The sequence below is a fragment of the Epargyreus clarus genome, unplaced genomic scaffold, assembly GCF_041222505.1.
Source record: "Epargyreus clarus isolate Ecla_fem2 unplaced genomic scaffold, WU_Ecla_fem_2.2 ptg000015l, whole genome shotgun sequence".
NCBI classification, from domain to species: domain Eukaryota; kingdom Metazoa; phylum Arthropoda; class Insecta; order Lepidoptera; family Hesperiidae; genus Epargyreus; species Epargyreus clarus.
The window spans coordinates 1,012,560-1,039,378 of record NW_027332223.1 but is presented as its reverse complement, the minus strand read 5'-3'; the positions used below and the strand labels follow the sequence as shown (position 1 = coordinate 1,039,378).

General features: G+C 39.4%; 1 protein-coding gene across 1 annotated transcript; it reads left to right on the top strand.

Moving 5' to 3' along the window:
• The first annotated feature begins 144 nt into the window (after nt 1-144).
• Nucleotides 145-26,771, top strand: LOC140747719 (lysosome-associated membrane glycoprotein 1). Its single transcript, XM_073080299.1, has 6 exons — nt 145-354; nt 580-1,011; nt 18,881-19,093; nt 19,401-19,598; nt 24,686-24,836; nt 25,850-26,771. Exons 1-5 carry the CDS (start codon nt 297-299, stop codon nt 24,826-24,828), a joined length of 1,044 nt encoding a protein of 347 aa, XP_072936400.1. The 5' UTR covers nt 145-296; the 3' UTR covers nt 24,829-24,836; nt 25,850-26,771.
• The last annotated feature ends 48 nt before the right edge of the window (nt 26,772-26,819 follow it).

Sequence of the window (26,819 nt, the reverse complement as noted above, 5' to 3'; positions counted from 1 at the left end):
ATAGTTTAAAAATATGTAATGTAATAGACGGATATTGTGAATATCGTTTACTACGTACTTATTTAGGATTACGTTATACGTAGAAAACTACTATTATGGTAGTTTTGTAAAATTAGCTGGCAACACAGGTCAGCTGTCGACGAAACAGAATTGAGGAAATTGACATTTCTCATTTCTGATTTTGCTTGCTAAGCGCCGGATTGTTACAAAATCTCATTGTTTGCTACGCACTCGTGAGATTGTTCGCGAAACAGCGTCGTGTGCTTGAAATCGCGCCGTAATTAGTACAAAACAAAATGGCGAGGCTTAGGATTTTCTTATTCGCAGCGGTGCTATGTAGTTTAGCGGTGTATGGTAAGTAATGCATCTAGTTCGCTGCCGCTGCCTGCGGTTCTTTGTTACTTTATCGTGTTACGTTATGGCACCGAGGCACACAGTTTTTGCATAGTTTGCAGTCTGCACCATCTGGGTGTATTTTTATGCAATTAGATGATGTGCTAAAATGTATGTCTACCTTCACGATCTGAATTTGTCATTCGTCATTTTTTATATTCTAAGACTTGCCCTTATTTACGTTAGGTCAAGGTGGAATAACGCCGCCGGAAACAGTGATCATTCCGGTGAAGCCATCGTCTGCCTCTACCGCCGAAGTGCCGTCGAGTAGCAAGGAGGACCCTACGGTTCCATCGCCTGTGCCGAGCTCTCCCGTGATCCCTGAGACCACGTCTGTAACGGAAACTGCTTCGTCGAAGACAGCTGCGACTACGATGAATACTACAACGACTACGACGACAACTACGACTACAACGACACCTGCGCCAACTCCAGAACCTACTCCGGCGCCAACGCCCGCACCTACCCCTGCTCCGACCCCCGCGCCGACCCCTGCGCCCGGGCCAGTGCCGCCCCCCGAGCATGGCAAGTGGAACTACACCGAGGGCAATAAGACTTGCATCCTCGTCGAGTTTGCAGCTCAGTTCAATGTCACTTACAACAAGAAGATGGAAAACTGTAAGTACTTATTTGCATTATACATTCCTAGACATAAATTTCATATAATGGTTTTACCTCAGGGCCACAAATATGAATTTTAGCAATAGTAAATATAAAATGCACTGTTATTTTCATATCAAACTTGCTACAATTAGCAGGTCCACACTTCATAGTTATTTATCAATTTTAATCTACTGGTTTCTTTTAAATTATTTCATGCTAATTCTCCTATTCATTATAATTCCGTGAACTAAGTAATTTCTCTAAAGGAAACCAAGAATGAATGAATTTATTTATATGTAAAAGCATGTGTTTATGAAGTTGTTAATATAAATTATTGCGTTTGGTATACTCTTCTGGTTGATCCGGTGTACAAATTTTTAGTTTGTTTTTTTTTCTTATAAGAGAATTGATATGAAGAAAATTTCACTCTACTATGTGTTACTTAACATGCAATATCTGGTTAATTACATTTTTGCAATAAATTGTACAACAATATTGCATCATCATAAAGAATCTTGAGAAATATTTTTGTTAGTTATCTACATGGAGCATGAAATGTTAGGTCTTAACTTGTTTTTGAAACAATAACAGGAGATTTGGTTGCAAGTTTACAAACAACATTTATTGTATTCTTGTCTAGTTAAAAAACCTGTAAAATCTACTTGTAAGATTGTCTGACAGATCACAGGGCTTGAACCTTAGGGTCTAGGAATACTCATGAAAAGTCTCATTTAGGAAAAAGTATCATCTAGGAAAAATGAACTCAAGCTGCTTACATAATAGGTTAACACTGAACAGGGTATGGAAAATTCTTCTAAGGGTGCCCATCAAGGGATGAAAAGTTTTATTTTTATTTTTCATATAAGCATATTACCATTTCACTTTACATTACATTTCTATAGTGTCTGTAATATAAAGTGTATTTCTATACTATTAAAGCAGTGACGCACAAAGAAACTCTTATTCAGAGTTTTAAAGTCTTTGTTATAAACTAGGGCAAGGAATGTATAAAACTGGGGAAAGACTCAATTGCATAAACGGGTATAAAAAATCAATATGACACAAAGTTTCTTTGACACAACCTTCAGTCGATTGTGATGCAATTTACAATAGAATGCAATAGCTCAGTAACCACGAGATAGAGCATGAACGAGGTATTTTACGTTATTGTTCGTTAATATCTGTAATATATTGTTTCAAAAAAAAATTATATTAACATGACATCTTTTTATGGTTGTTACAGTATTTATAAATCTAATTATTACATTTGAGTTCCATAAATCAGATAAACTAATTGACTTATTGGTATTGTTAGATTTTTTTTTTAATATTTAGCCACCAAGACCATAATGTGGTCAAATAGGGATAAATATTAGCTCTTTATAATTAAAAATTTAATATAATGTCTATTATAATCAGATAATACATGATAAATATGGAAAGCAAACACACATGCCTCATGATGAACATCAGATGACGTTAATTTCATATAACATAAACAGTTTATACCTAAACAGATAGCAATGTTTTCTCTTTAGTTATATACATATATGATAATTATATACATAGTAAATATATATACAATTTGATAACTATTTAAAATACTATATATGCTTTTTTGCATCATTTTATTAGACTTTTGATTTTTGAAAGGTATTGTTAATGTAGCTATCTACACCTATTTTCTGTTTTCTAGTGTATGTTTTCAGTGTATTTTTTCTTTAACTGACTTGAACATATTCTTCTGATTTAGCAATTAATTTTTTATCCTTCTGTAATGTATTACCTTTTTCTAATAGGTGTGGTTTTAGTAGCTCTAGTGAGTGTAGCTATTTGGTCTCTTCCATTCCACTTTACCCAGCATGTTGACCTTGATTAGGTTGTCTGATTCAAAGACCAATAGATTTATTGGTTCACTTGATGTACTGACTGTCTCCATCACTACATCTCAAACATCTTTAGCTGCTTTATATAGATTTGAGTAACAGTCTCCAATTTCAAAATAGTCAATCCTAAACATCTTTTAACTAGCTAGATGGATTGATTGTATGAGCTCATATCTTTAGGTATAGTATTTGGTTTATAACAATGCATCATTATCCTATGTGATACGTATGGAGTGTATAAAAACAATAATAACACCACTTATTACTATTGCCAAATAAGGAAAACATGTAATATAAAATTATATTTTGTTTTTGTAATCTGACAAGAGTTACATTAATACTTCTTTTTCAAAGATTATACGACGCCGAGTCTCTGGCGGCGGTAACCTAACCAGACCAATCCAGACCTAACCCGTCTGTGAAGTGTAGGTAGGAAATGACCTTCACAACCCGTAACCCCGTGGTCATGTCTCACAGGAACGGTGGCCTCGGCTTTACCGCCCAGGCTACGAGGAAGAAATCCTCTCTAAAATAAATCACCCCAAATCCTAAGATGGGAACGCGTCGATAGGATGCATGGCTGTTGGGAAGTACAGTCTCTAGCGCCAACTTCTACGCACCTGGCGAACGTTGAAGTATATAGCCTTCACTGCCGGAATGGGAGTAACCCGGTGGTGCGACCTTTATATCTGCCCTACTCGTGGGAATAACAATGGAAACCACTTCTTTTTCTCAAAACACACACAACAAACTGACGCAACAAGTCTTTCACCCTGGACTGTTTAACAGACCCAGATCGCAGTCATTATCTGACTGCAGCCGTAACACAAATAATGTAACCAGCCCTGTCACTCCTGTGGCAACTCATGGCAATCAAAACAATGTAAATTCAAAGTGGGACGAAGTCCACAACCGCAAGAGGCAACGAAACAGCCCTGAACTTAACAAAAGCCCAAAGCAATCCAAACTCAACACGTATTGGCTAAGCCAGCCTGTATCAACGTCTAACTCTTTCTCTGTCCTTGACAACGAAATAGACAAAGAGGATACTCAACCTCTACCAGCTGAAAAAATACCCAGGCCACCACCAATATTCATTGACAAAGTTACAAACATCCGTCCTTTAACTAAATTGCTCAATGAAACTGTACCAGACCTCTTTGAGATTAAAATCCTACCTAAAGACCAAGTGAAAATACAACCCAAAACAAGCGATGCTTACCGCACTATTGTCAAAGACTTGGAAGCTAAAGGAACTGAGTTTTTCACCTATAAGCCCAAGCAGGACAGGAGCTTCAAGGCCATCCTCAAAAATATGCATCCGTCAACAGAGGTTGAAGAAATAAGAGAAGCCCTGGCAAAGCTTGGACACGTCACTAACAACATCTGGAACATCAGACAAGCATCAACCAAAACACCACTGCACATGTTTGTGATCGAACTTCAGCCAAGCTCAAACAATAAAGAGATCTACAACATTAAATCCCTTCTACAATGCCGGGTAAAGGTAGAGCCCCCGAGACCAAAGCGCACAATACCACAATGTGCTAACTGCCTAGCTTATGGACACACAAAGTCTTATTGTCGTCGTAACCCAAGATGCATCAAATGTGCTGGTAGTCACTCATCCTCTGCGTGTTCACGGAAGGAACGATCTGACGACGTCAGATGTGCTCTATGTGACGGAAATCATCCTGCAAATTATAAAGGTTGTTCCGTTTATAAGGAGCTGCAGAAGCAGAAATATCCCCCCCTGCGTAGCAAAGTAGTCAAACCTAATTTGGTAGTTATCAATAATACTACTCCAGTCCCACAAAAACAGCTTAGCCACACCTACACTGATGCTGTTCGCAATGGCCCTAAACAGAAGGAGACACTGCCGCCCAAAACACAAAAAGGAAAAGAACAAAACCAAATAGCTCAAATACAAGCACCCATCAAGGTTGATACTCACAAACCACTTCCAGGAAAATCTTCTGAAAGCAATAACGACTTTACGGAACTAATCGAAATGTTCAAACAAATGATGCAACAGATGACTAATATGACAAACCTACTAATAAGTTTAATGTCCGAACTGCGGTCGCAGCCAGCTCACCCAGGAAACGAGCAGGATTTAACCAAGGCGGGAAGCAGGAGGCCCACCCTGCCCCCCCGCTATTAAGTTCCCTCAAGCCCCTAACCCTCGCCTTATGGAATGCAAACGGGCTAACAAACCACACTCAAGAAATGATCTCCTTTTTGAACACATATAAAATTGACTTCATGCTAATATCTGAAACACACTTCACCGAAAAAAGCTACTTTAAAATACCAAAGTACAAAATGTACCACACAAATCACCCCGACGGGGCTGCACACGGAGGATCTGCCATACTTGTAAAAGAAAACATTAAACACTATATAAACAATCACCTTTGCAGTGAAGAAATCCAAGCGACCACTATCACCATAGAAAGTTCTTCGGGCCCAATGCAGATATCGGCCCTCTATACTCCACCTAAGCACAATTTGAAAACCGAGTTGTATACGTCGTTTTTCAAACAGCTTGGTAGCAAGTTTATTGCAGGAGGCGATTACAACGCCAAACATACCGACTGGGGCTCAAGACTTACCACCACTAAGGGCCGTGAGCTAATGAAAACTATCCATCAGCTTAAATTAGGTTTCAAATCTACTGGGAGTCCGACATACTGGCCTTCTGATCCAAAAAAGAAACCTGACTTGGTAGACTTCTTTGTCACCAGGGGCCTTGCAAATTCTGCCTTGATTTGTTACCCTACTTATGACCTATCCTCGGATCACACAGCTATTATAGCCAAACTCCAAAACGGCTTTGTGGAAGTCACCAGACCCTGCAAACTACACTCTAAAAAGACAGATTGGGAACGCTTTAGAGAAGCCGTAGAAAACACCCTGGACAAAAATATTCCTCTTAAATCTGAGGAGGACATTACAACAGCAGTTGAGATCTTTAATAAATGTGTCCAATCGGCTGCTTGGGATGCCACACCGCCCGGGAGAGCCCCTGAAACCATTCCTTTGTATCCGCAAATCGTAACTGATCTAATACAAAAAAAGAGAAGAGCCAGGAAACTGTGGCAACAAACTCGACACTCTAAAGACAAAGAAATACTTAACAACTTAACTAAGCAAGTGAAAAACATCCTCCTAAACATAAACACCGAAGTCTTAGAGGATCGTTTGTCAAAAATAGATGCAACAACTGCCACAGATTACTCGTTGTGGAAAATAACCAAATCTCTTAAAAGAGCAATCGAGTTTCAATCACCTCTACGGCGAGACGACGGGTCTTGGGCTAAAAGTGATGAAGAGAAATCCTTACTATTCGCTGAGCACCTGTCACGGGTGTTCACTCCAAATCCAATTTCGGGCTCGACAAAAGTAAATGAAGTACTTGATGCACTTGCAGAACCATACCAGCTTGAACCTCCAATAGAAAAGTTCACCATTAAAGAAGTCAAATCCACCATCAGAAAGCTCAAACTAAATAAGGCTCCTGGTTATGAACTTATTACAACAAAAGTAATGAAAGAACTGCCCCACAATGCAGTTGCTCTACTTACTGCAATTTATAACGCTATCCTTATACGAAAATACGTGCCTGCTCAATGGAAAGTAGCCGAAATCATTGTCATCCCAAAGCCTGGCAAAGACCCACAAAACGTCTCATCCTATCGTCCAATAAGCCTCTTGCCGGTTGCCTCAAAGATAATGGAAGTTCTTATCTTAAAACGTCTGACTCCAGAACTTACAAAATCCAAATTGATACCAAATCATCAATTTGGTTTTCGCGAAGCTCATGGGACTATTGAGCAAGTACATCGACTGGTTGAAAAGATAAACGATGCATTTGAAAACAGGAAATACTGTTCAGCAGCTTTCCTAGACATATCGCAGGCTTTCGATCGCGTGTGGCACGAGGGACTCCTGTACAAAATCCTAAAAGCTTTACCAATCAACTTCTTTCTTATCATCAAGTCCTACCTCCAACAAAGGCATTTCTATGTAAAGCAGGGAGAAGCCAGATCTAATCTTCGAGAAATCACGGCGGGCGTCCCTCAAGGCAGCGTAATGGGTCCTATCCTATACCTAATATACACTTTTGACTTACCGACCACAGATGGGGTCCTCTTGGGGACATTCGCTGATGACACCGCCCTAATATCATCTCATGCCAGTCCTGTGGCTGCATCAGCTATGCTGCAAAGAAGTCTAGATGAGGTTTCGGCCTGGCTAAGGGACTGGAGAATAAAAGCCAACGAAACGAAATCGGTTCAAGTAACTTTTTCTCTCAGACATGCAACATGTCCCCCGGTTGTGTTCAACGGTATAACAATTCCCCAGTCGGACGACGCGCGCTACTTGGGAATTTACCTGGATAGACGCCTAACATGGAGGAAGCACATTTTTACCAAGAGAAAGGCTCTGAGTACACATCTGCGCAAGCTTTATTGGCTCCTTACACAATCAAAGCTGTCTCTAAGCAACAAACTACTCCTTTACAAGGCCATATTAAAACCAATATGGTCATATGGATCCGAACTGTGGGGTACTGCAGCAAACACACATTTGAACATATTACAACGTTTCCAATCAAAAATGCTTCGCATGGTGACTAGTGCCCCATGGTACATCACGAACTCCCAACTACACAGAGACCTAAAAATAACAACTGTAAAGGAGGATGTTACAACTAAACTCAAATCATACTCTCAACGTATAAAGAGACACCCCAATGTGCTTGCCAGTGAGCTAATGAAGTCCACACACACCTTTAAGCGCATCAAAAGGAGAGCTCCCCAGGACCTTCTCCCTTCTTAGAAATTGCCTACAAGGATTCACTTATAAATGGGTGCGCCACTGGGCGTAAACCATGCATGCCTACTAGTAACCACATAACCTCCAGCTAAATGCCTTGAGAGGCAGATTGCAGGATACAAGGAGTTAAAAAAAAAAAAAAAAAAAAAAAAGATTATACATGTACAATGTCTGCGGAGGATAATGTTTTTCAAGCGTTTGTATTTATACATACATTTCATTATTTCGCATGCCCTGCAGCCCAAACGGCTAGACGATTTTAATATATGAATGAGGTGTTTTTGGATTAGTCTTCATTGAGGGAGTAATAGTGATAACATTTTTTCCTATATTTTCCCATTTGGTATCCTCTCTCCTTTTAGAATGCCAGGATTTTCAATGAGGTTCTGTTTCACTTGGCAATATTCCAAGTCATAAGCTAACTTGGACCACGATATGGTTTGTGGTGACCTTTACATTTCTGATAGATATCACTTTGGCACTCTCAGATGAGAGTGCCAATGTTTGCCTGACTAATTTCTTCTGAACACATCATGTGCCCATTCCATTTTAAATGACCTTCGATCAGTTATCTCAGATGGGTGTAATTTTGAAATATCATATATCTTCGGTTCACACTTCATATGGTCTAATTGGACTATTGTTGTTCAAATTAGTATCTTCATATTTTATTTTTCATTCATTTCATTGTTTGTTTAATAAAATTAGTTGTCCATCTGATGGTAAGTGGCCACTGTCCTATCTGAGGTTGACCATAGATGCATGGCAACCCCTGAGAATTAAGGTGATTTAGTATGTGTGATCTAATAAGTATGTCTTACCACACCTATTTAAACCAGAACCATATTGCTTTCATTGCTGTTACAAGGCAGTAATAGGTGTGGCAGTAGTGTCTCTCGACTTACCTTCATATAGTTATTTCTTAATTTAATGTATACTCCGAAATATGCAAGAGCAAAATTTATACATTAAAATTGCTTAAATGTGACTGTTAATACTGGATTCATACAATGACAAGTAATATAGAGGAAAAAGATTAAACAAATGTTTTCTTATCTATAACATTCATAATATGATTAAAGTATAAATTGTAATGCCTAAATTATGAAGCGATGCTATTTAGAAGTGCTACTTCTACTTTAGTGTCTTTAACCTTTTTATGGCATGGACCCTTGAGTATTAGAAAATATTCCGCAACCGACCATTGTCCGCTGTTTTTACCAATTTCAAATTCATACAAAAGGTAAAATTTAAATAAGTTTTGTATTTATGTGTTGCTTTGCGACTCCCTAGGCGATCGACACTTTGAATCACTGCCTCACTTAGTAAAACTAAAACTGATGACAAATACTTATATACACAATACGTTAAATAAAATAATAATTAATAAGTTAAATCGGTACGTGCTTACGAGCACGTACTTTTTTATTAAATGATCACCTGAGTCTTCTACGTATAGGATAAAAGTTTGCAATGAATAAGTATTTAAATATTAGAATGAATATAGATTTTTTGTTACACAAAAAATTACAGTGCATAATTTAGGGATAGCTATCATGATGTTATATACCATACTAGCTGACCCGGCAAACTTTGTACCGCCTCAAAATCTATTTATCAAATATCTTTTATATAAAATATAGCCTATGTTACTCGTGGATAATGTAGGTTTCGAATGGTTAAAGAATTTTTTAAAATCGGTCCAGTAGTTTTTGAGCCTATTCATTACAATCAAACAAACAAACAAAGTTTTCCTCTTTATAATATTAGTATAGATGTCGTTAGTGTATACCAGTATGTACGTGTGTGTGTATGATAGTATAATAGCGATATATTAGCGATAGCTATCTGTAATATACTTTATTAAGTTTTTAAGTATGTATATCGTGTTATATTAAACTACGTATGTATGTTGTGCATTTGCATTACCTAACTGGAATTAGTGACGCTCTGGTCAAACGAGCTGCAGCGGCTGAACTGCTCACTGCAGCCAGTGGGATGGCTTGTCAGTTGTGACTCATCCTGTGTGACGATACTGTCGATAAACTCCCGCTCTCTTCGTTAACGTTTAATCGATAGCCGGTTGTATAACCGTTTTTAGAGTAACCGGTTATAACTTTACCAGTTTTACAATATCATTAAAACTTTGGGTCTCGTTAGACTTCGTTATAGTCTTCGCTTAATCGTCGTTTTTCCCCAAATTAGGGTCGTGTTAATAAAACTAAGGTTGCATTTTTTGAGTATTTAAGCTGTTATCGTATTCTAAATCCTCTTTCCCAAGGATTTTGTAATGATAATTTTGACGAAGGCTTAAAAAATTATTCGATCACTTATCCAAGTGCCTTTTTCTATATTTTATGCCACTTTTCTGTGTTAATGTTTTATAGATGACAAGGACCTTGTCATAGTATTGCGCGTAAGAGTCGCTATATTATTATGCAAATGGGGTAATTTAGTCGATGAAACATTAAATGGACGACGCCGACATTTTTTCTAAACAAGTATACAAGTGTTTTTGATATATTTTATTGCCACAAGTTTTCCTTGTTTGTAAATATGTAAACATTTGTTCGTCGTATCGGTAAGTATCGATGAAATTTACCGAGTATTTTAGTTTTTGTTGAGAGCGAGGTAACATTTTTTGTATTGGTAAATATCGTATTGGTTCGGTTTTAGGTCTAGAGCCTGTTATGTATCTAGATTTTAAATATACACTAATTAAGAAGGTCGTCTTCAACATAATACTACTCCACTGCTGGGCACTAGTCTCTTCTGGGAATAGGAAGGGTTTGGGACTTTGGGCCATATATCATACTAGCCAATCGAGCATTGGTAGATTTTATACAAGTCGGACACTTATATATTTAACTCGCTGACCTGGCTAACTTTGTACCGCCTCAAAATTTATTTATCAAATATATTTCATATAAAATATAGCCTACGTTACTCGTGGATAATGTAGCTTTCGAATGGTGAAAGATTTTTTAAAATCGGTCCAGTAGTTTTTGAGCCTATTCATTACAATCAAACAAACAAACAAAGATTTCCTTTTTATAATATTAGTATAGATAATAACTATAGTTAAGAAGGAAATTAATAAAATTGTATTATATATTTCATAAGTAATAAACAATATGTTAGCGTATAATTTATTGGCGATATTGAATAGGTGCTTGAAAAACACAATATCGGAATAAGCTCAGCTCACAACAGAGCTAATGGGGCATGTTGGACAAGTGTTCTATGCAATGTAAAATCGGTCGAATAATAGTTTGCCACAGATTCTAGTACCTTTGTGTTGTGAACATTTCTATGAAGCATACACACAGTAGTGTCCTAATACAGTGTTTGTTAAAGTTTGCGCTGACCCCCTGTTGTAGGCACTGTAGGGGGTCGGTAAAGGACTCTGTATACACTGTTGAGGCTTGAGACGACAATTACTGAATTATGTATTTCCTAATTATATTTTTAAACCAAATTCTAAACATGCCTACATTGATAATTTCGTTTTTCCTTCCTTGTTTGAGGAAGTCAGATACAGAATAACAGTATATGAAACGATATCATTGAATTAATGATTGTGATGTTTAAATGCGCCCAACTCATAGAGGGTGTTAAAAATAATTGTTTTAAAAAATGTAGGCTTGGCTATTGCGGTGTTTAAGATGCAGTCAATCATAGAGGACGCAAAAAAGGATTGTTTTTAACAATGGACCCGATGCAAAATAAGTTGAGAACTTCTGCCATAACACATGAACAAGTATAATCATTGTAGCTAGTAGCTAATAGAACAATGTGTATATTCATCGTTTATCGGAGATTCATTCAGGGGGCGTATAGCTCGATTGCGGTGAAGTGGGCAGAACATCTGTCGCTCCATGCTCGTAGGTTCTGCATTGTCGTTTGTCGTACATTTACGTGTGTGATTACAATGCGAAATGTTTACGATTGATACGTGTGTAAACACAAGGTTATACGATATACATATGAGTTTAAAATGGTGATTCCATTATCTAAGTTCACGCACTAATATAAATAAATGAAACAAGTATTTTTTTGTCCACCACTACATGCTTGTTTTGAAAAGGTTTAAATGATTTTAATACGCAAAGATAAAAGGTAGACGTCTTAAGATTAGGCCCATATCTATATACCTATGTGCTATTAAATTAGTGAAACCCTTTCACATCCATATTATATGGATGTCTTTTTTATGACAATTAATTCATAAATTTTCTTTTACAGTTTTTGTCATTTGTAAAGACTAGTTGAAATAAATCCACTGTAAAGTTTCTGTATTTAATTTGAATATTTTAAATGAAATAATTATTTATAAACCGTTGGTGGACGATACTAAATATATACTGATATGTATTGTTATTGAACATTTAACGATAGCGTTATTCCGATTACAGGTTTGATAAATTTTGCGCCGCCCTGACCTATTTTTATTGCTGATTTCGCTCTGATGCCTCAAATCTGTTCATTTTCTAAGGATTTAGAATCCTATATTCATTTACTACATGTATTACTTGCAATATGCGAGCACACTGAAGATCAGTTATCTAGGTCAGTCGTGGGATAAAGGAGAATCATTTGCTATTAAGACCTAATGGTCTTTTTTGATCGTCCACTAATACGGACGATCAAAAATAGTTCCTTCGTGCTATAAGCAACTCCTGAAGGTATATTATTCTTCATACTGTCCAGTAATACCCCGATTGTTGGGACCGATTGATAACCGCGTAAGTCGAATTCGCGTAAGTCGGTGTATGCAATTATACATTTAAATAATGTCGTGTGGTACGATTTTGCATATGTTGATTTGCGCACAACAAATACGAATATTTACATTAATAATTGTGGGGTCAGTAAGCCTATTATCCATAATCGAGAGTTGCAGGTCGCTCCAACAAAAAATGAGTCGACAAAATTTGAAAATTGCGTAACTCGGGCTAGCGTAAGTCGAGGTATTACTGTATACTAGTAGTTTGACTAGTGTAAACTATGCATTGTCTGACGGTTAGTCACTGTTAGTTTTAAGTAAATGCTTTGTTCGCTGCGGGGATACACTATCGCGCCATTTCCTTCGTTCGTTATGATTCTGTTATCGATAATTATATAATTTATTATCAGATATGACATAACACAAAGATAGTCTTGGCCGTCTGATGTTTGCTTCAAAAACTATAAAGGCGGTTTTATGTATTTCTTGTTATAACTATATTGTCTACATTAAACATACAATATTGAGAAGAAACTTTTAATAAAATGAAATATTTTACGTAAAAAATAATTAGGTCGTATAACGTAATATGTAATTTATTCTTTGTGAGAATAATTTCTCTGTTACGGATCATTTCAGGTCGTAGGTTGCTCGTAATTTGCAAAGGTCTCCGAAACCTTTGAAAAGCATAAATTGAGAGAACGTGGGTAGTACGCCTACTGGATTTTCAACTTTGAAGCAGAATCAGCCCTTTCGGTCCTTTAAATTATATACTGGGTACTTTACGATTTTTATTTTACGGATATTGAGAAAAATGTAATGCTTACTTTTGGTCTTTGCTGCAACCCTTTTATGTCCTACACCTTGGGCATATTTCTCTGCCTACAACTGGAGGTCTGAAGCATACTTCGCCATGCTTCAGCGTACCTGTTTTTTAAAAGACTCTCTGATAGTCAATTTACTTACAATCAACATAGCAAAGGTAGTGTTTGTTATGTGCTGGTGTTACATCGCCTAAGACCCTTTTACCAGATTGCGGAAGGTAATGTTTAGTTTAGGTATTTGTGTATGTATTTGCCATGGTATTTGTGTATGTATGTATAGGTATTTGCCATGCTGTGCGGTCCAAACTGCTTTACGGATTTTTAACATTTGTATGATTCGGATTCGTCTGAATTGTAGGAGTGACATGGGTTATATTTTTAATCGGTTTATTAATACACTTTTGTAATTTTCCGCTAGGATGCCTAGATCAACGCATTTTACATAGCCGCGTGTCGGCCAGCAGTTGTATGGGTTGTGGCGACATTAAGATTCGACATTGCACACCGCGAATAAGGTCGGACGGTCACGTAACTGCACCGGGAGGATATCGCCGATTTAGCTGTCAACGCCGATTTAGTTGTTTTAACTCAGAAGTGCGCGAATGCATGGTCACTGAGGTCCGTTAATAAGTGATGTGAAACGTTGCAATATTGTTTATTCTAAAGCTATACGTGTCACGAAATTGTTTAGATATTGGATCTAACTTCATTTGAGTCATTCCGTAAAAGACCCTTACTTTGTAAATATGAATATTATGATACCTTCGAAGTTTGTCGTGTAAAGTCTACCAATTCTCACTTAGCTAGGGTGGATGAGTATAGCCTATATCGATCTCACTCTAAGACGAGACAATAATGGGTAGTAACGGGTTGACAAGACACTCTGATCAAAATATATATATAACTAGCTTTCAAACAAAATATTTAAACAAACAAAATTTTGTCAATTGGCTTTGTAAACAAATTACATAAACATAATGCAAATCATGCCGGTCTCTGAAAATTGTATTGTATTGTTTATAAGACTGAACAGCAAACGAGAATGCAATCCACCTGAAGATAAGTGATCACTGTTGCTCAAGAACATCTGTAACCTCCTCCATATAGAACAGAGGTGCAGATGGCCGCTTCGTTTGTAAGTTAGCCATCATATATTTACCTACACCCACCGAAGCGCAAGAATTTCTTCACGCTAGAATTGGTGTGGCGGTGGCACCCCCGGTCCAACTGTCCACGTTCTACAACTTTTCAAACATGACATAATATTAAAGGTTAATTAAAATGTCATTAAACACCGCAAATATAATTCTACATGACACAAAAAACATATTCGCAACATTCAAGTAATCACACACACACAAACAAGTCGTGCTTCAATGCAATGTTTAGTCGTTTATTTTTTTTTGTTGCTAGTAGGTACGTAGGTTCTCAGTAAGCTAGCTCCCGTGTTATCAGATACGTGCTCGGTGGGACGATAACCGACCACATTCACATTTAACAGCTAGCCTTGCACATTGTTACACTGGCTTCAGTTCTAGGAAATATTCGTGTGCTGTCACGGACGGATCGCTTTTTATTTGTGTTTGTTTGATTGTATGCTAGATACTTGTGTTAATAAAATGTAACAATGTGATTCTGTAGGCTGAGTCAGTTATAAATCTTGAATTCTGATGAATGTTTGCAACATATTAAAACCGGGTCTGGAAGTGTGAACTTTCCTTATAATGTGGTTTGGTGTCTAACTCAGATGTGTATAGAGAAGTAGGGTCCCTGTGTGGGACTTTACAATATATTTCGGACTGAAAGACCTTAATAGCTTGGTTCTATAAATTTAAGCCTTACGTTGAGTCCGGAGTTCAAATCCCAAGTCCATTATGTAAAAATTAATCCTTGAATTTGGTGGACGCATAGCCATTTAGAATCTAGACGGCTATGCGTCCGTCTAGATTCTCCGTCTCGCCATTTGCCATTCAATGGCGAGATCTAAAAAAAAATAGGAAAATCGGTATATTCTAGTAGTTCATACTTGTCCGCATTTTGGTCTATGGTATACCCTTCTCATTCTCATGGAGGACCTGTGCTCTGTAATGGAATAGCAATTATTTGAACTTAATAATGATGTATTTCAGAAACATAAATATGTGATATGTAGCATTGTAAGATAAAACACAGTCACTCCATACTAGATATAAAAAGTGTGTTTATATTTCTTTATCACATTATCCGCATGCATTTTATCACGAAGGCTATCGAATCGCCGGCAAATGTTTATTGTGAATACGTTTACGGTTACACGACTACATAATATGTTCCTCAATACATTTGTAAATGTTAAAATGTATTAAGATTGTAGCTGTCTGTCAACATTTATTTCAGTCCAACTAACAAACTTCAGGAATGCACTCCGTGAGCGGCCGGAGTAAAGCTAAAGAAATGATTTTGACATAATTATAACGTACGTGGCTTAAAAACAATAAAAAATAACAAAATCTAAACTCACAATTTCTTTTCACGCAAAAGAATTATAACATTAATTACAAAATGAATATTAAAATAAGCGTAGAATACTTTTCCTTATTTTGGCACCGTACAAAACCGTTTTAATCCTCTTCTGCCTTCATGGGCTAAATATTTAAATAGGTAAACTGGTTTGAACATGGGCCATACCAAAATATGCCTTGTAAATAGCAAAATAGGCTACCTTTCTCCAAAGAAATAACAAATAATGTTGATTCAAGTAGCGCGCACGTAATAACACGCAGATGGATTTGTGAAGAAAAGGTTGTCAGCACCTAGATAAATTGATACCTCGTAATTCGTATAATAACTGAACTTTTCAAAGACTTCTCCATACATGCATGTATAGTTTTGCCCTTGCCTATTAGTATAGCTCTGATAGGCCAGGTTTCCCGGGATGTCTACGAGATCGTTTAAGGGAAGCCCGGCTAATGTGCATACTGGTTTGCCCCAAAGCTGGCGAGTAACGGTTAGCTATCGACAGCAGCTACTGACCGGTAACGGTGTGACACGAAAACACACGTTTGCCCTTCAGTTAGACACCTATCGATATATTAAAGTGTATACTTTCGAATTAAATAATATGTGTATATACTATATGTGAAACGCGGGATCGGCGTTACGTTTAAATGAAAATTTTGGGTTTATATTTTGGGTACTAGTGTTTGTGTTTCTATACCACCCATAGGGAATTTTATAGTTTGTCTGTTAGTTAAAAAAAATAACAACCAGCCTAATTCTTTGATTAGTAAAGCTACTTCCACAAAGCCACAATATAGCCACAAAAGGCTGATTTTTCAGATATTTTCTTTTAATTCTTGGCAAATAAAAACATTTTTAGAGAAAATTTACGAATAAATAACTAATACTGCATAACTTACGTAATAAATAAATATTTCAAATATTTTAGGGACATTTTAGCAAGGAGACGTGCCAAAACTTTTTACGCAACTATTTTAATTCTCAAAACTGGTTATATTTTCTTGTTAGGAGTGAGTAATCTTTACTAATCTATGGCCTAATTAAAGAAGCTAGCAGAAGATCGCTAGATTCAGGGATTGCGAATAAGAATAAAGAAGTGACACGTAGGGCAGGCCTGTGACGTGTCGTATTTTATTGTTTCGCAGAAATTTACTCTTATTTACAAAATAATTACATATATTTAGCCATATAGTATTTCGCCAAGTTCGCATAATAAGTGTTGATAAATGACTTTAAAAACTTGTCGATTCGATACTAGTTTTCTTTTAGGTCAAGCAATAAATAATGGCTGGTAGCACAGATAGATACGTACTATGTTTTTTATGATCACCAATCAAAAAGAGTTGCGATAGCTTATTGGTATGTTTTTCGCCCCATCTTAGGTCCATCCTAGTCATATGAGATTTTTCGAAACCACGCTTAGGTAATTGTGGCACAGTAATAGTAGAGTATCCTGAAGAAATAAATTAAAAATATTTAAGATCAATATAAAGGTATGAATAAGGATTAGTTATATATCCTTAGTGATATCGGACACTTAATTTTAGTAGGAAGCAAATTTTAATCCTATGGGGAATTTTCTCGCGTCATGATTTCTGAAAGTATTTACCATTAAATTTATAATCCTTAACCTTCCGGCTAGTACTTTCCGCTTGTTATCTTAAAAATTGGTCGGTTCTAAGTTTATCAATGTACCAACACCATCGCCTCACTTCATGTTGCTTTAAAGCAACAGATTGTGTTTGGAGTTAGCATAAGAGGCTTTTTGACTTAGTTGTCAGTTGATGCTTCCGTGATTGGCTGGAAGTAGTCATTAGTGATTGTATATCGCCCGTTATTGATAATCGATCCATCCAATTTCAACTTACCGAAGATGGAAATTTGAAAATGTCTTGTATAACGTAATTGTCAAATGTCGATCTTTAGGCAAAACACCGGATAGATTGATTTAAAACTAAAACTGTTTAAAACTAAAATTATCTATCTGTTGATTTAATTTAATGCTCGACGACTTTAGGTTATTTATATCACATAAAAATTTAACTCATTTTCTTAGCAATTATTTTTCACTATGCATGTCAAATGTATGAAGCGTATAAAAACAATGAAGGGACTTTCCGTCTCGTAAAGAAAATGCACAATGTGACTCGTTATTAGTCAGTGGCGTGTTTGTACAGCTGGTGCAGCCGTTGACACTATGACATTGAGGTATGCGACCCAAGTATGAAGCCGAGTATCCCACGGGCTCGTGCAGTGACGCGGGTACAAACCTTTGAATGTCCAGACATAAGGGTTTAGGTTTATTTATTGAATGCGTACCGAGTATTTTAAATGATGTATTGTTATTTTTAATATTGTTGAAAATTATATATGTATGTGAGGTTTGTTAGTGTGTCAAGCTGTGCGTCCGGGGTTAGAATACAACACGTTCATAAAATTCTCACGTTAGCGTGGTGGATGTAAAACTCACCTCGTCTATAGAGAGGGCCTGAGGTTCAAACTCAGGACCCCCATTTTGTTTTTGTTTTTTTTCGTGGGGAACCCTTCATGGGTTCCTTAGCCGCGCGGGCAGCGGAGAGGATATGCCGGACTAAATTCAGGACTCACAGTGTCAACATAAACCATTAATGTCTGTCCTCTGTTTCTCATAATGAAAATTTGGATATAGACCACCACACTGTCCAAGTGTGGATTGGGGTAGTCTTTGTATATTAGATATTTTTTTAAAGACTTCCAGTATGAAAATCTTTTCAACCACTACCACTAAAAATACCAAAGAGTAATTGTAAATCATAGATTAGTATAAATATCTCACCGCCTTGCAATTGAAGGAAGCCATTAAATGGCTTAAACGGCTGACAATTCCGTCAGCCGTTTAATGCGCAGTTAAGTGGTGCAAAAACACGAAATCGAATAAAAGGTGCGGAGAAATATCGTTTCATTCGTAAATTATCTAAAAACTACTTTTTTATAATTTTTCAAACACAAAAAAAGATGACCGTGCCAATTTCAATCCTCAAAACTGGGTACATTTTCTTGTTAGGAGTGAGTAATCTTTACTAATCTACGTTGTATATAAATAAATAAAACAAATCTTTCTTCCACAGCGACAGAGCTGGTGAGCGTGTTGGTCAACGTGCCGAAGAACGCGACGGTGCTGGACGGCAGCTGCAACGCGACCGGCGCGCAGTGGCTGCAGCTCAGCTGGCCGACCAACGAGAACAACCTCACGCTCCACTTCCAGCTCAACTCCACGACGAACATGTACTCGCTGAGCGAGTTCGTCGTGTCCTTTGATGTTGCGCTCTTCCCTAACTCTTGTGAGTTTACCACACTTTTACATTTACACATTTATGATACAATCTCAACTGTCAAACTAATTGTAAAGAAAACATTGTGAAAAATAACTAAGAGGTATTGTGTGAAAACTGTCATTAAGAATTAAAAACCAATTGTCACGTGTTTAAATGGCGAAGAAAAATATTTTTGGAAATGTATGTGTCTGAAAGTCTAAAAAAATCTTTTAAGCTGTGTACAATACTTAGCCTGAGCCCTGTGCTCAAATGTGCACAATATAGGTCTAAATATGCCAAAGGGGGTTAATAATGATTTCGATCCTATCTCCAGCGCTCACGAAACCCTTGGTGCTGGTGCACGGTGCGGAGTGGGCGACGCCGCTGGCCGCGTCGTACCGCTGCGCCGCCGCTACCCGCCTGCCGCTCACCGAGACCCAGCAGGCCGACCCCAACCTCACCGCCATGCTCACCCTCACGCAGCTGCAGGAGGAGGCCTTCCGGACCGCGCACACCGACACCTTCAGCGCGGGTGAGTCACTGTACAGTTAGCTAGGACTGACGGAGAGCCAGCAGGCCGACCCCAACCTCACCGCCATGCTCACCCTCACGCAGCTGCAGGAGGAGGCCTTCCGGACCGCGCACACCGACACCTTCAGCGCGGGTGAGTCACTGTACAGTTAGCTAGGACTGACGGAGACCCAGCAGGCCGACCCCAACCTCACCGCCATGCTCACCCTCACGCAGCTGCAGGAGGAGGCCTTCCGGACCGCGCACACCGACACCTTCAGCGCGGGTGAGTCACTGTACAGTTAGCTAGGACTGACGGAGAGCAAGCAGGCCGACCCCAACCTCACCGCCATGCTCACCCTCACGCAGCTGCAGGAGGAGGCCTTCCGGACCGCGCACACCGACACCTTCAGCGCGGGTGAGTCACTGTACAGTTAGCTAGGACTGACGGAGACCCAGCAGGCCGACCCCAACCTCACCGCCATGCTCACCCTCACGCAGCTGCAGGAGGAGGCCTTCCGGACCGTGCACACCGACACCTTCAGCGCGGGTGAGTCACTGTACAGTTAGCTAGGACTGACGGAGAGCCAGCAGGCCGACCCCAACCTCACCGCCATGCTCACCCTCACGCAGCTGCAGGAGGAGGCCTTCCGGACCGTGCACACCGACACCTTCAGCGCGGGTGAGTCACTGTACAGTTAGCTAGGACTGACGGAGAGCCAGCAGGCCGACCCCAACCTCACCGCCATGCTCACCCTCACGCAGCTGCAGGAGGAGGCCTTCCGGACCGCGCACACCGACACCTTCAGCGCGGGTGAGTCACTGTACAGTTAGCTAGGACTGACGGAGACCCAGCAGGCCGACCCCAACCTCACCGCCATGCTCACCCTCACGCAGCTGCAGGAGGAGGCCTTCCGGACCGTGCACACCGACACCTTCAGCGCGGGTGAGTCACTGTACAGTTAGCTAGGACTGACGGAGAGCCAGCAGGCCGACCCCAACCTCACCGCCATGCTCACCCTCACGCAGCTGCAGGAGGAGGCCTTCCGGACCGTGCACACCGACACCTTCAGCGCGGGTGAGTCACTGTACAGTTAGCTAGGACTGACGGAGAGCCAGCAGGCCGACCCCAACCTCACCGCCATGCTCACCCTCACGCAGCTGCAGGAGGAGGCCTTCCGGACCGTGCACACCGACACCTTCAGCGCGGGTGAGTCACTGTACAGTTAGCTAGGACTGACGGAGAGCCAGCAGGCCGACCCCAACCTCACCGCCATGCTCACCCTCACGCAGCTGCAGGAGGAGGCCTTCCGGACCGCGCACACCGACACCTTCAGCGCGGGTGAGTCACTGTACAGTTAGCTAGGACTGACGGAGAGCCAGCAGGCCGACCCCAACCTCACCGCCATGCTCACCCTCACGCAGCTGCAGGAGGAGGCCTTCCGGACCGCGCACACCGACACCTTCAGCACGGGTGAGTCACTGTACAGTTAGCTAGGACTGACGGAGAGCAAGCAGGCCGACCCCAACCTCACCGCCATGCTCACCCTCACGCAGCTGCAGGAGGAGGCCTTCCGGACCGCGCACACCGACACCTTCAGCGCGGGTGAGTCACTGTACAGTTAGCTAGGACTGACGGAGACCCAGCAGGCCGACCCCAACCTCACCGCCATGCTCACCCTCACGCAGCTGCAGGAGGAGGCCTTCCGGACCGTGCACACCGACACCTTCAGCGCGGGTGAGTCACTGTACAGTTAGCTAGGACTGACGGAGAGCCAGCAGGCCGACCCCAACCTCACCGCCATGCTCACCCTCACGCAGCTGCAGGAGGAGGCCTTCCGGACCGTGCACACCGACACCTTCAGCGCGGGTGAGTCACTGTACAGTTAGCTAGGACTGACGGAGAGCCAGCAGGCCGACCCCAACCTCACCGCCATGCTCACCCTCACGCAGCTGCAGGAGGAGGCCTTCCGGACCGCGCACACCGACACCTTCAGCGCGGGTGAGTCACTGTACAGTTAGCTAGGACTGACGGAGACCCAGCAGGCCGACCCCAACCTCACCGCCATGCTCACCCTCACGCAGCTGCAGGAGGAGGCCTTCCGGACCGTGCACACCGACACCTTCAGCGCGGGTGAGTCACTGTACAGTTAGCTAGGACTGACGGAGAGCCAGCAGGCCGACCCCAACCTCACCGCCATGCTCACCCTCACGCAGCTGCAGGAGGAGGCCTTCCGGACCGTGCACACCGACACCTTCAGCGCGGGTGAGTCACTGTACAGTTAGCTAGGACTGACGGAGAGCCAGCAGGCCGACCCCAACCTCACCGCCATGCTCACCCTCACGCAGCTGCAGGAGGAGGCCTTCCGGACCGTGCACACCGACACCTTCAGCGCGGGTGAGTCACTGTACAGTTAGCTAGGACTGACGGAGAGCCAGCAGGCCGACCCCAACCTCACCGCCATGCTCACCCTCACGCAGCTGCAGGAGGAGGCCTTCCGGACCGCGCACACCGACACCTTCAGCGCGGGTGAGTCACTGTACAGTTAGCTAGGACTGACGGAGAGCCAGCAGGCCGACCCCAACCTCACCGCCATGCTCACCCTCACGCAGCTGCAGGAGGAGGCCTTCCGGACCGCGCACACCGACACCTTCAGCGCTGGTCAGTAACTTAGGAGTGAGTAGCAGACGAGCATGCAGTCCACCAGATGGTAAGTGGCTGGAGCCGCACATGGACATCTGTAATGAACCCAAGATGAGATCAGTTTCCTTCGTGAGGTCGGCCACAGATGCGCCGCCCTTGAGGACTAAACTGGAATGTCTCGAAAAAGTATGTATGATATGATTGTATCGAAGCATCAAGATTAAACAGTGATGACCTATTGGTTGAAACTTTTCTTTTAATTGAGACATTGGACATTTTTTTTCAAAGTTATATTCGTATTGTAAATTGTTTATCATTTGCTATAACAATAAAAAAACATCGCGAGGAAACCTACATACGTAAGACATTAAAAAAGGTGCATATTGCATGAGCGCAATTAAGATAATTACTCTAAAATAGAATTTTATTCTGGTGTGCATAATAATTCCTAACTTTGGCTCCATTCAGTTGGTATTTTAAATTTACAAACAGGAAAAATGATAACAAAAGTGATAAAATCAGATAAAAACTGTCAGGTTTCCCCATAACCAATATAAAACCAGCGATATTATGAGGATATTTGATTGACGTCGATTTTCCTTATGAAATGTTAAAAATTTTGGGCCTGAGCGTGCAAAGGTCAGAGGACGCAATTTTATTTTTTGGATGTCAAGGGGGGGTTAGTGCGAAGCTAAATCCAAGTTTGTGGGCTCGCATCTTTTGTCCCTCGGCCATCATCTTGAAAAAGGGGCGCAAATCGTTTTTACACTCGTATCAGACAAACTTATCGTCGAACAGAAAATTTGTAAGAACAATTATAATTATTCAATAAAAATAAATTATTTACCAATTTAGTCTTATAATTTTTGTCGTATAAGTAAAAATAATGGACGTCGATTTATTATCCATTGGTTTTTCGATCGTCGATTTATCATCCATCCAACTTTTTCTGTTATCATGGCAAATATCAATATGTAATTTCTTTATATGACTAACTTAGCGTATGGCTGAAGTCGCTAAAGTCAGAATTTAATGGGCTACATACAATATATAGTATTTATTTGATATATCGGTGTTAATTATTTTTATCTGCCTTATCGTGTAGCTGATAAAGCGCGTCTAACCGAGATTGTTAACGTTAAATATAATTATAATCATAATTTTGTTACTGTTTAAATTAATTTGGCTGTATTTGGCGTTGTTTTTTTGATAAATTAGGATTAAAACATTGGATACTTAGGATTGGATCTTTAGTTGAATATCCTTCAGTAATTGTTTAAAATGTAAAAAATTGTTTCAATTAACCTTTATATGTATTGTTACTTGACAAAGGTGCAAATTTCAACAAAAACATGTAATTATTGAATCGCTTCGTAAAAACATAACAATTAAATTATTATCTTCAAATAACGATACACGTGACCTTAGCGATACAATGTTACAAATTGCGTAGAATTTAATAATAATTACTTTTATTGATATTGAACTAGCTTTGCTCGCGAAATTGTTCTTGTCAATATTTGACACTTTAGTGCTTACAACACAACTATGACTTAATATTTTTATAATATATTCAAGTGGCACATGCGTTTGTCCGCCTGATGGTAAATGGCTACTGCCGTCCAAGGACAACCGTAATCAACCCCAGATAAGATTCTACTCCTACCTGAGGTTGGTTACAGATGCAGATTATCGTCCGTTATCAATATACAATCTATCCTGCTTATTATTACCAAAGATCGAAATTTGACAGTGTGTAGCAGACAGATAATGTCAAATGTCTATATTTGGCGGCAAAAAATTCGATAGATTGAACATCAATAACGGGCGTAAGATTAACCACATACTTTTCACGTGATACTCAAACAAAGGGACAAAAACAGTTTAATATTAGTATAGGTAAAAGATAATAGCCATAAGTTCAATGACACATTCGGGGCATTACATGCTATTGATATGCAAAAATCTTCGCTATCAAAGAAATACGGTCGACAGCGCGTTCTGTTAACACGGTTTATTTACTTTTGAACGATATTATTGTTATTTGATAGGAAAATATTTAAATAATATAAAGTTCTAAAGTTTAATTTATGTTTTTGTGGTTTTTAATCAAACTACCTAGGAGTTTATTCATAGTATTATTTTTCATTTTCTATAATTTCTATATACTTTATAAAAATTATAATAGTAGATGTTTCCAAAATACGTTTTATCTTGTGGAGTACATTATATAACACGTAAATGTAAAATAAGAGCATGTCTGAGACTTTGTATGAGAACCAAATATGTAAAAAAGAAATAAGATTTTCAAGTGTCACAAACCTAAACTATTTTCAGTGTATAGATCGTAATGGGACAGAATTTCATTTAATCTCACTCGATAGGGCGATTAAAATCACACATTTTTAATACAATATGTTTATTTTTCATATTTATTTTTAATACGTCTTGTATTCGTTCCCCAGCTCGCGATTGCGGCGGTAACGACGTGCCGGACGCGGTGCCGATCGCGGTGGGGTGCGCGCTGGGCGGGCTGGTGGTGGTGGTGCTGGTCGCCTACCTGGTCGGCCGCCGCCGCTCTGCCGCGCGCGGATACCTCTCCATGTAGACCGACAGGTGAGTGCTAACGGTCGGTGTGGGCCGGTAGGTGAGCGTGAGCTGTCTAGATGTAGAGTAATGTAGACCGATAGAAGGTAGAGGAGGTAAAAAAGTAGGTAAAGTTTGACGACCCGCGTGGCAGAGCGGTCACCATACCGGTCTGACGCGTAAAGGGTTTCGGGTTCGATCCCCGGCCAGACAGATGAATTTAGATACCTGTTCTGGGTCCGGGTGTTTGTGTATTGTCTATGTGCGTGTCCGTGGCACCCACGATACAGGGAATCCTAGTGTGGGGCTGTGAGTGTAGAATGCGTTTAAAGCGATTAGATGATAAGTGTCAATGTAAATCGGTAACCTTTAAAAATTTCAATGTAGAACGATAGATAAGTATCATTTGTCCCAATATATAGTGACTGATATAGAAGACCTAGTCGTCCAACGTAAACTGACAGGTAATCACCATCAAATCGAAATAGATAAGTGATTAGTCTTGGCTTATAAACTAATAGTTAGCCAGCATTAATCTCTCAAAGGATACTTCCATTTTATCATTATAATTATTTCAAAGTAGTCCTAAGGTAATCATTATAAATTTTCATGTAAATCGAGAGAATAACTTCTACTAATATTGTCTCCTGTTAGTATTAACCTTTCTCAAATTTCCTGTAAATAAAAAAAATCTATGACAGTATTACCAATATGTTTATCAAATAAATGGAATCATAGATGACTAAAGACTAGATATAACTAACAGATGTCCAGTTTTCGAGTAATTATTATCATGTTACATGATTGAAACGCTTGCCCATATAAATGAATAGGCGACATTAGTCATTCCACATTCTTTTTTAGAACACTTGAAATTACACGTCTCATTTTTATAATTCCTGGACTGAACACTAATCTTATGTTTTATAATAACAATACAAAATCTGAATACCTATATAATTACAGTATTAGTCACCTATATTGTCCAGTTTTCTTTTGAATTTCAATGTACTGAAATGTAATACATTTCTATTATTTTGCAGATAAGCATGGAGTGACGGCGTATGTAGTCAAATAATAAATGTAGAGAAGAAGTAAAAAATAATAATAACAATATCCTTTCGTTGCGTCGCATTGTCGTAGATAGTCTGTGGCCAAATATATTTATACAATTTGAAATTCACACATATTATTCTATATTTAACAGGGCGAGTAGCGAAGGTTTGCTCAATTCGGATGCTGGCAACATCTATGAGAGGCAGTATTGGCCATTTATACTAGCAACACCATTGTAGTTTGTGTCATTTCACACCGTTTAAAATTTTCACCTTATTTGTCGATATCTAGATGTATTAAGTATTAGGAGATATGAAAATTGATGTTTGGTAATAGACCGGGGCGATTTATGTGCAAAATTACACTATTATATATATAACTAATAAAATGACAATTACAAAATTCATACTAAATAATTGGATTTCTTATTTTGCTCATTTTGATAGTAAACTTTCATAATCACTTTCAATGAAAAAACAATTATATAAACTAATTTATTTATTGAAAACCCAAATTTAAAATACGTGTCTAGTTCATATAGCATTTATTTAGATTTGACATTAACACGGTGATGTGATAAGAGAACTGTAACTTTGCTGGTCTGAATTAGCTAAAATGGCGTCGCAATGATTTATTACACTGCTTGTGTCAATCTATGTATACGATAGTGGCGCTCAGGGCGATAAAAAGTGGCATCTGTATCATCAACACTCCGAGCGGCAAAGTTATGTTTGTACAACATACATAAATACTATCGGGATTTCTCTACTAAGTGTTTTTTTTATTCGAGCCATAACGAAGTAGAATTTTGTTTCTTTAATTTAGTGAATGACATTTTCGTAAAAAAAATAGCAGCTTTGACTCGCTTGTTTTAAACTAAGGTTTTTAAAGGTGCATAAAAATAGTGAAGGAAAAAAAATAATAATTGTATAGAAATGTGATGTTATCTAGTAGTTT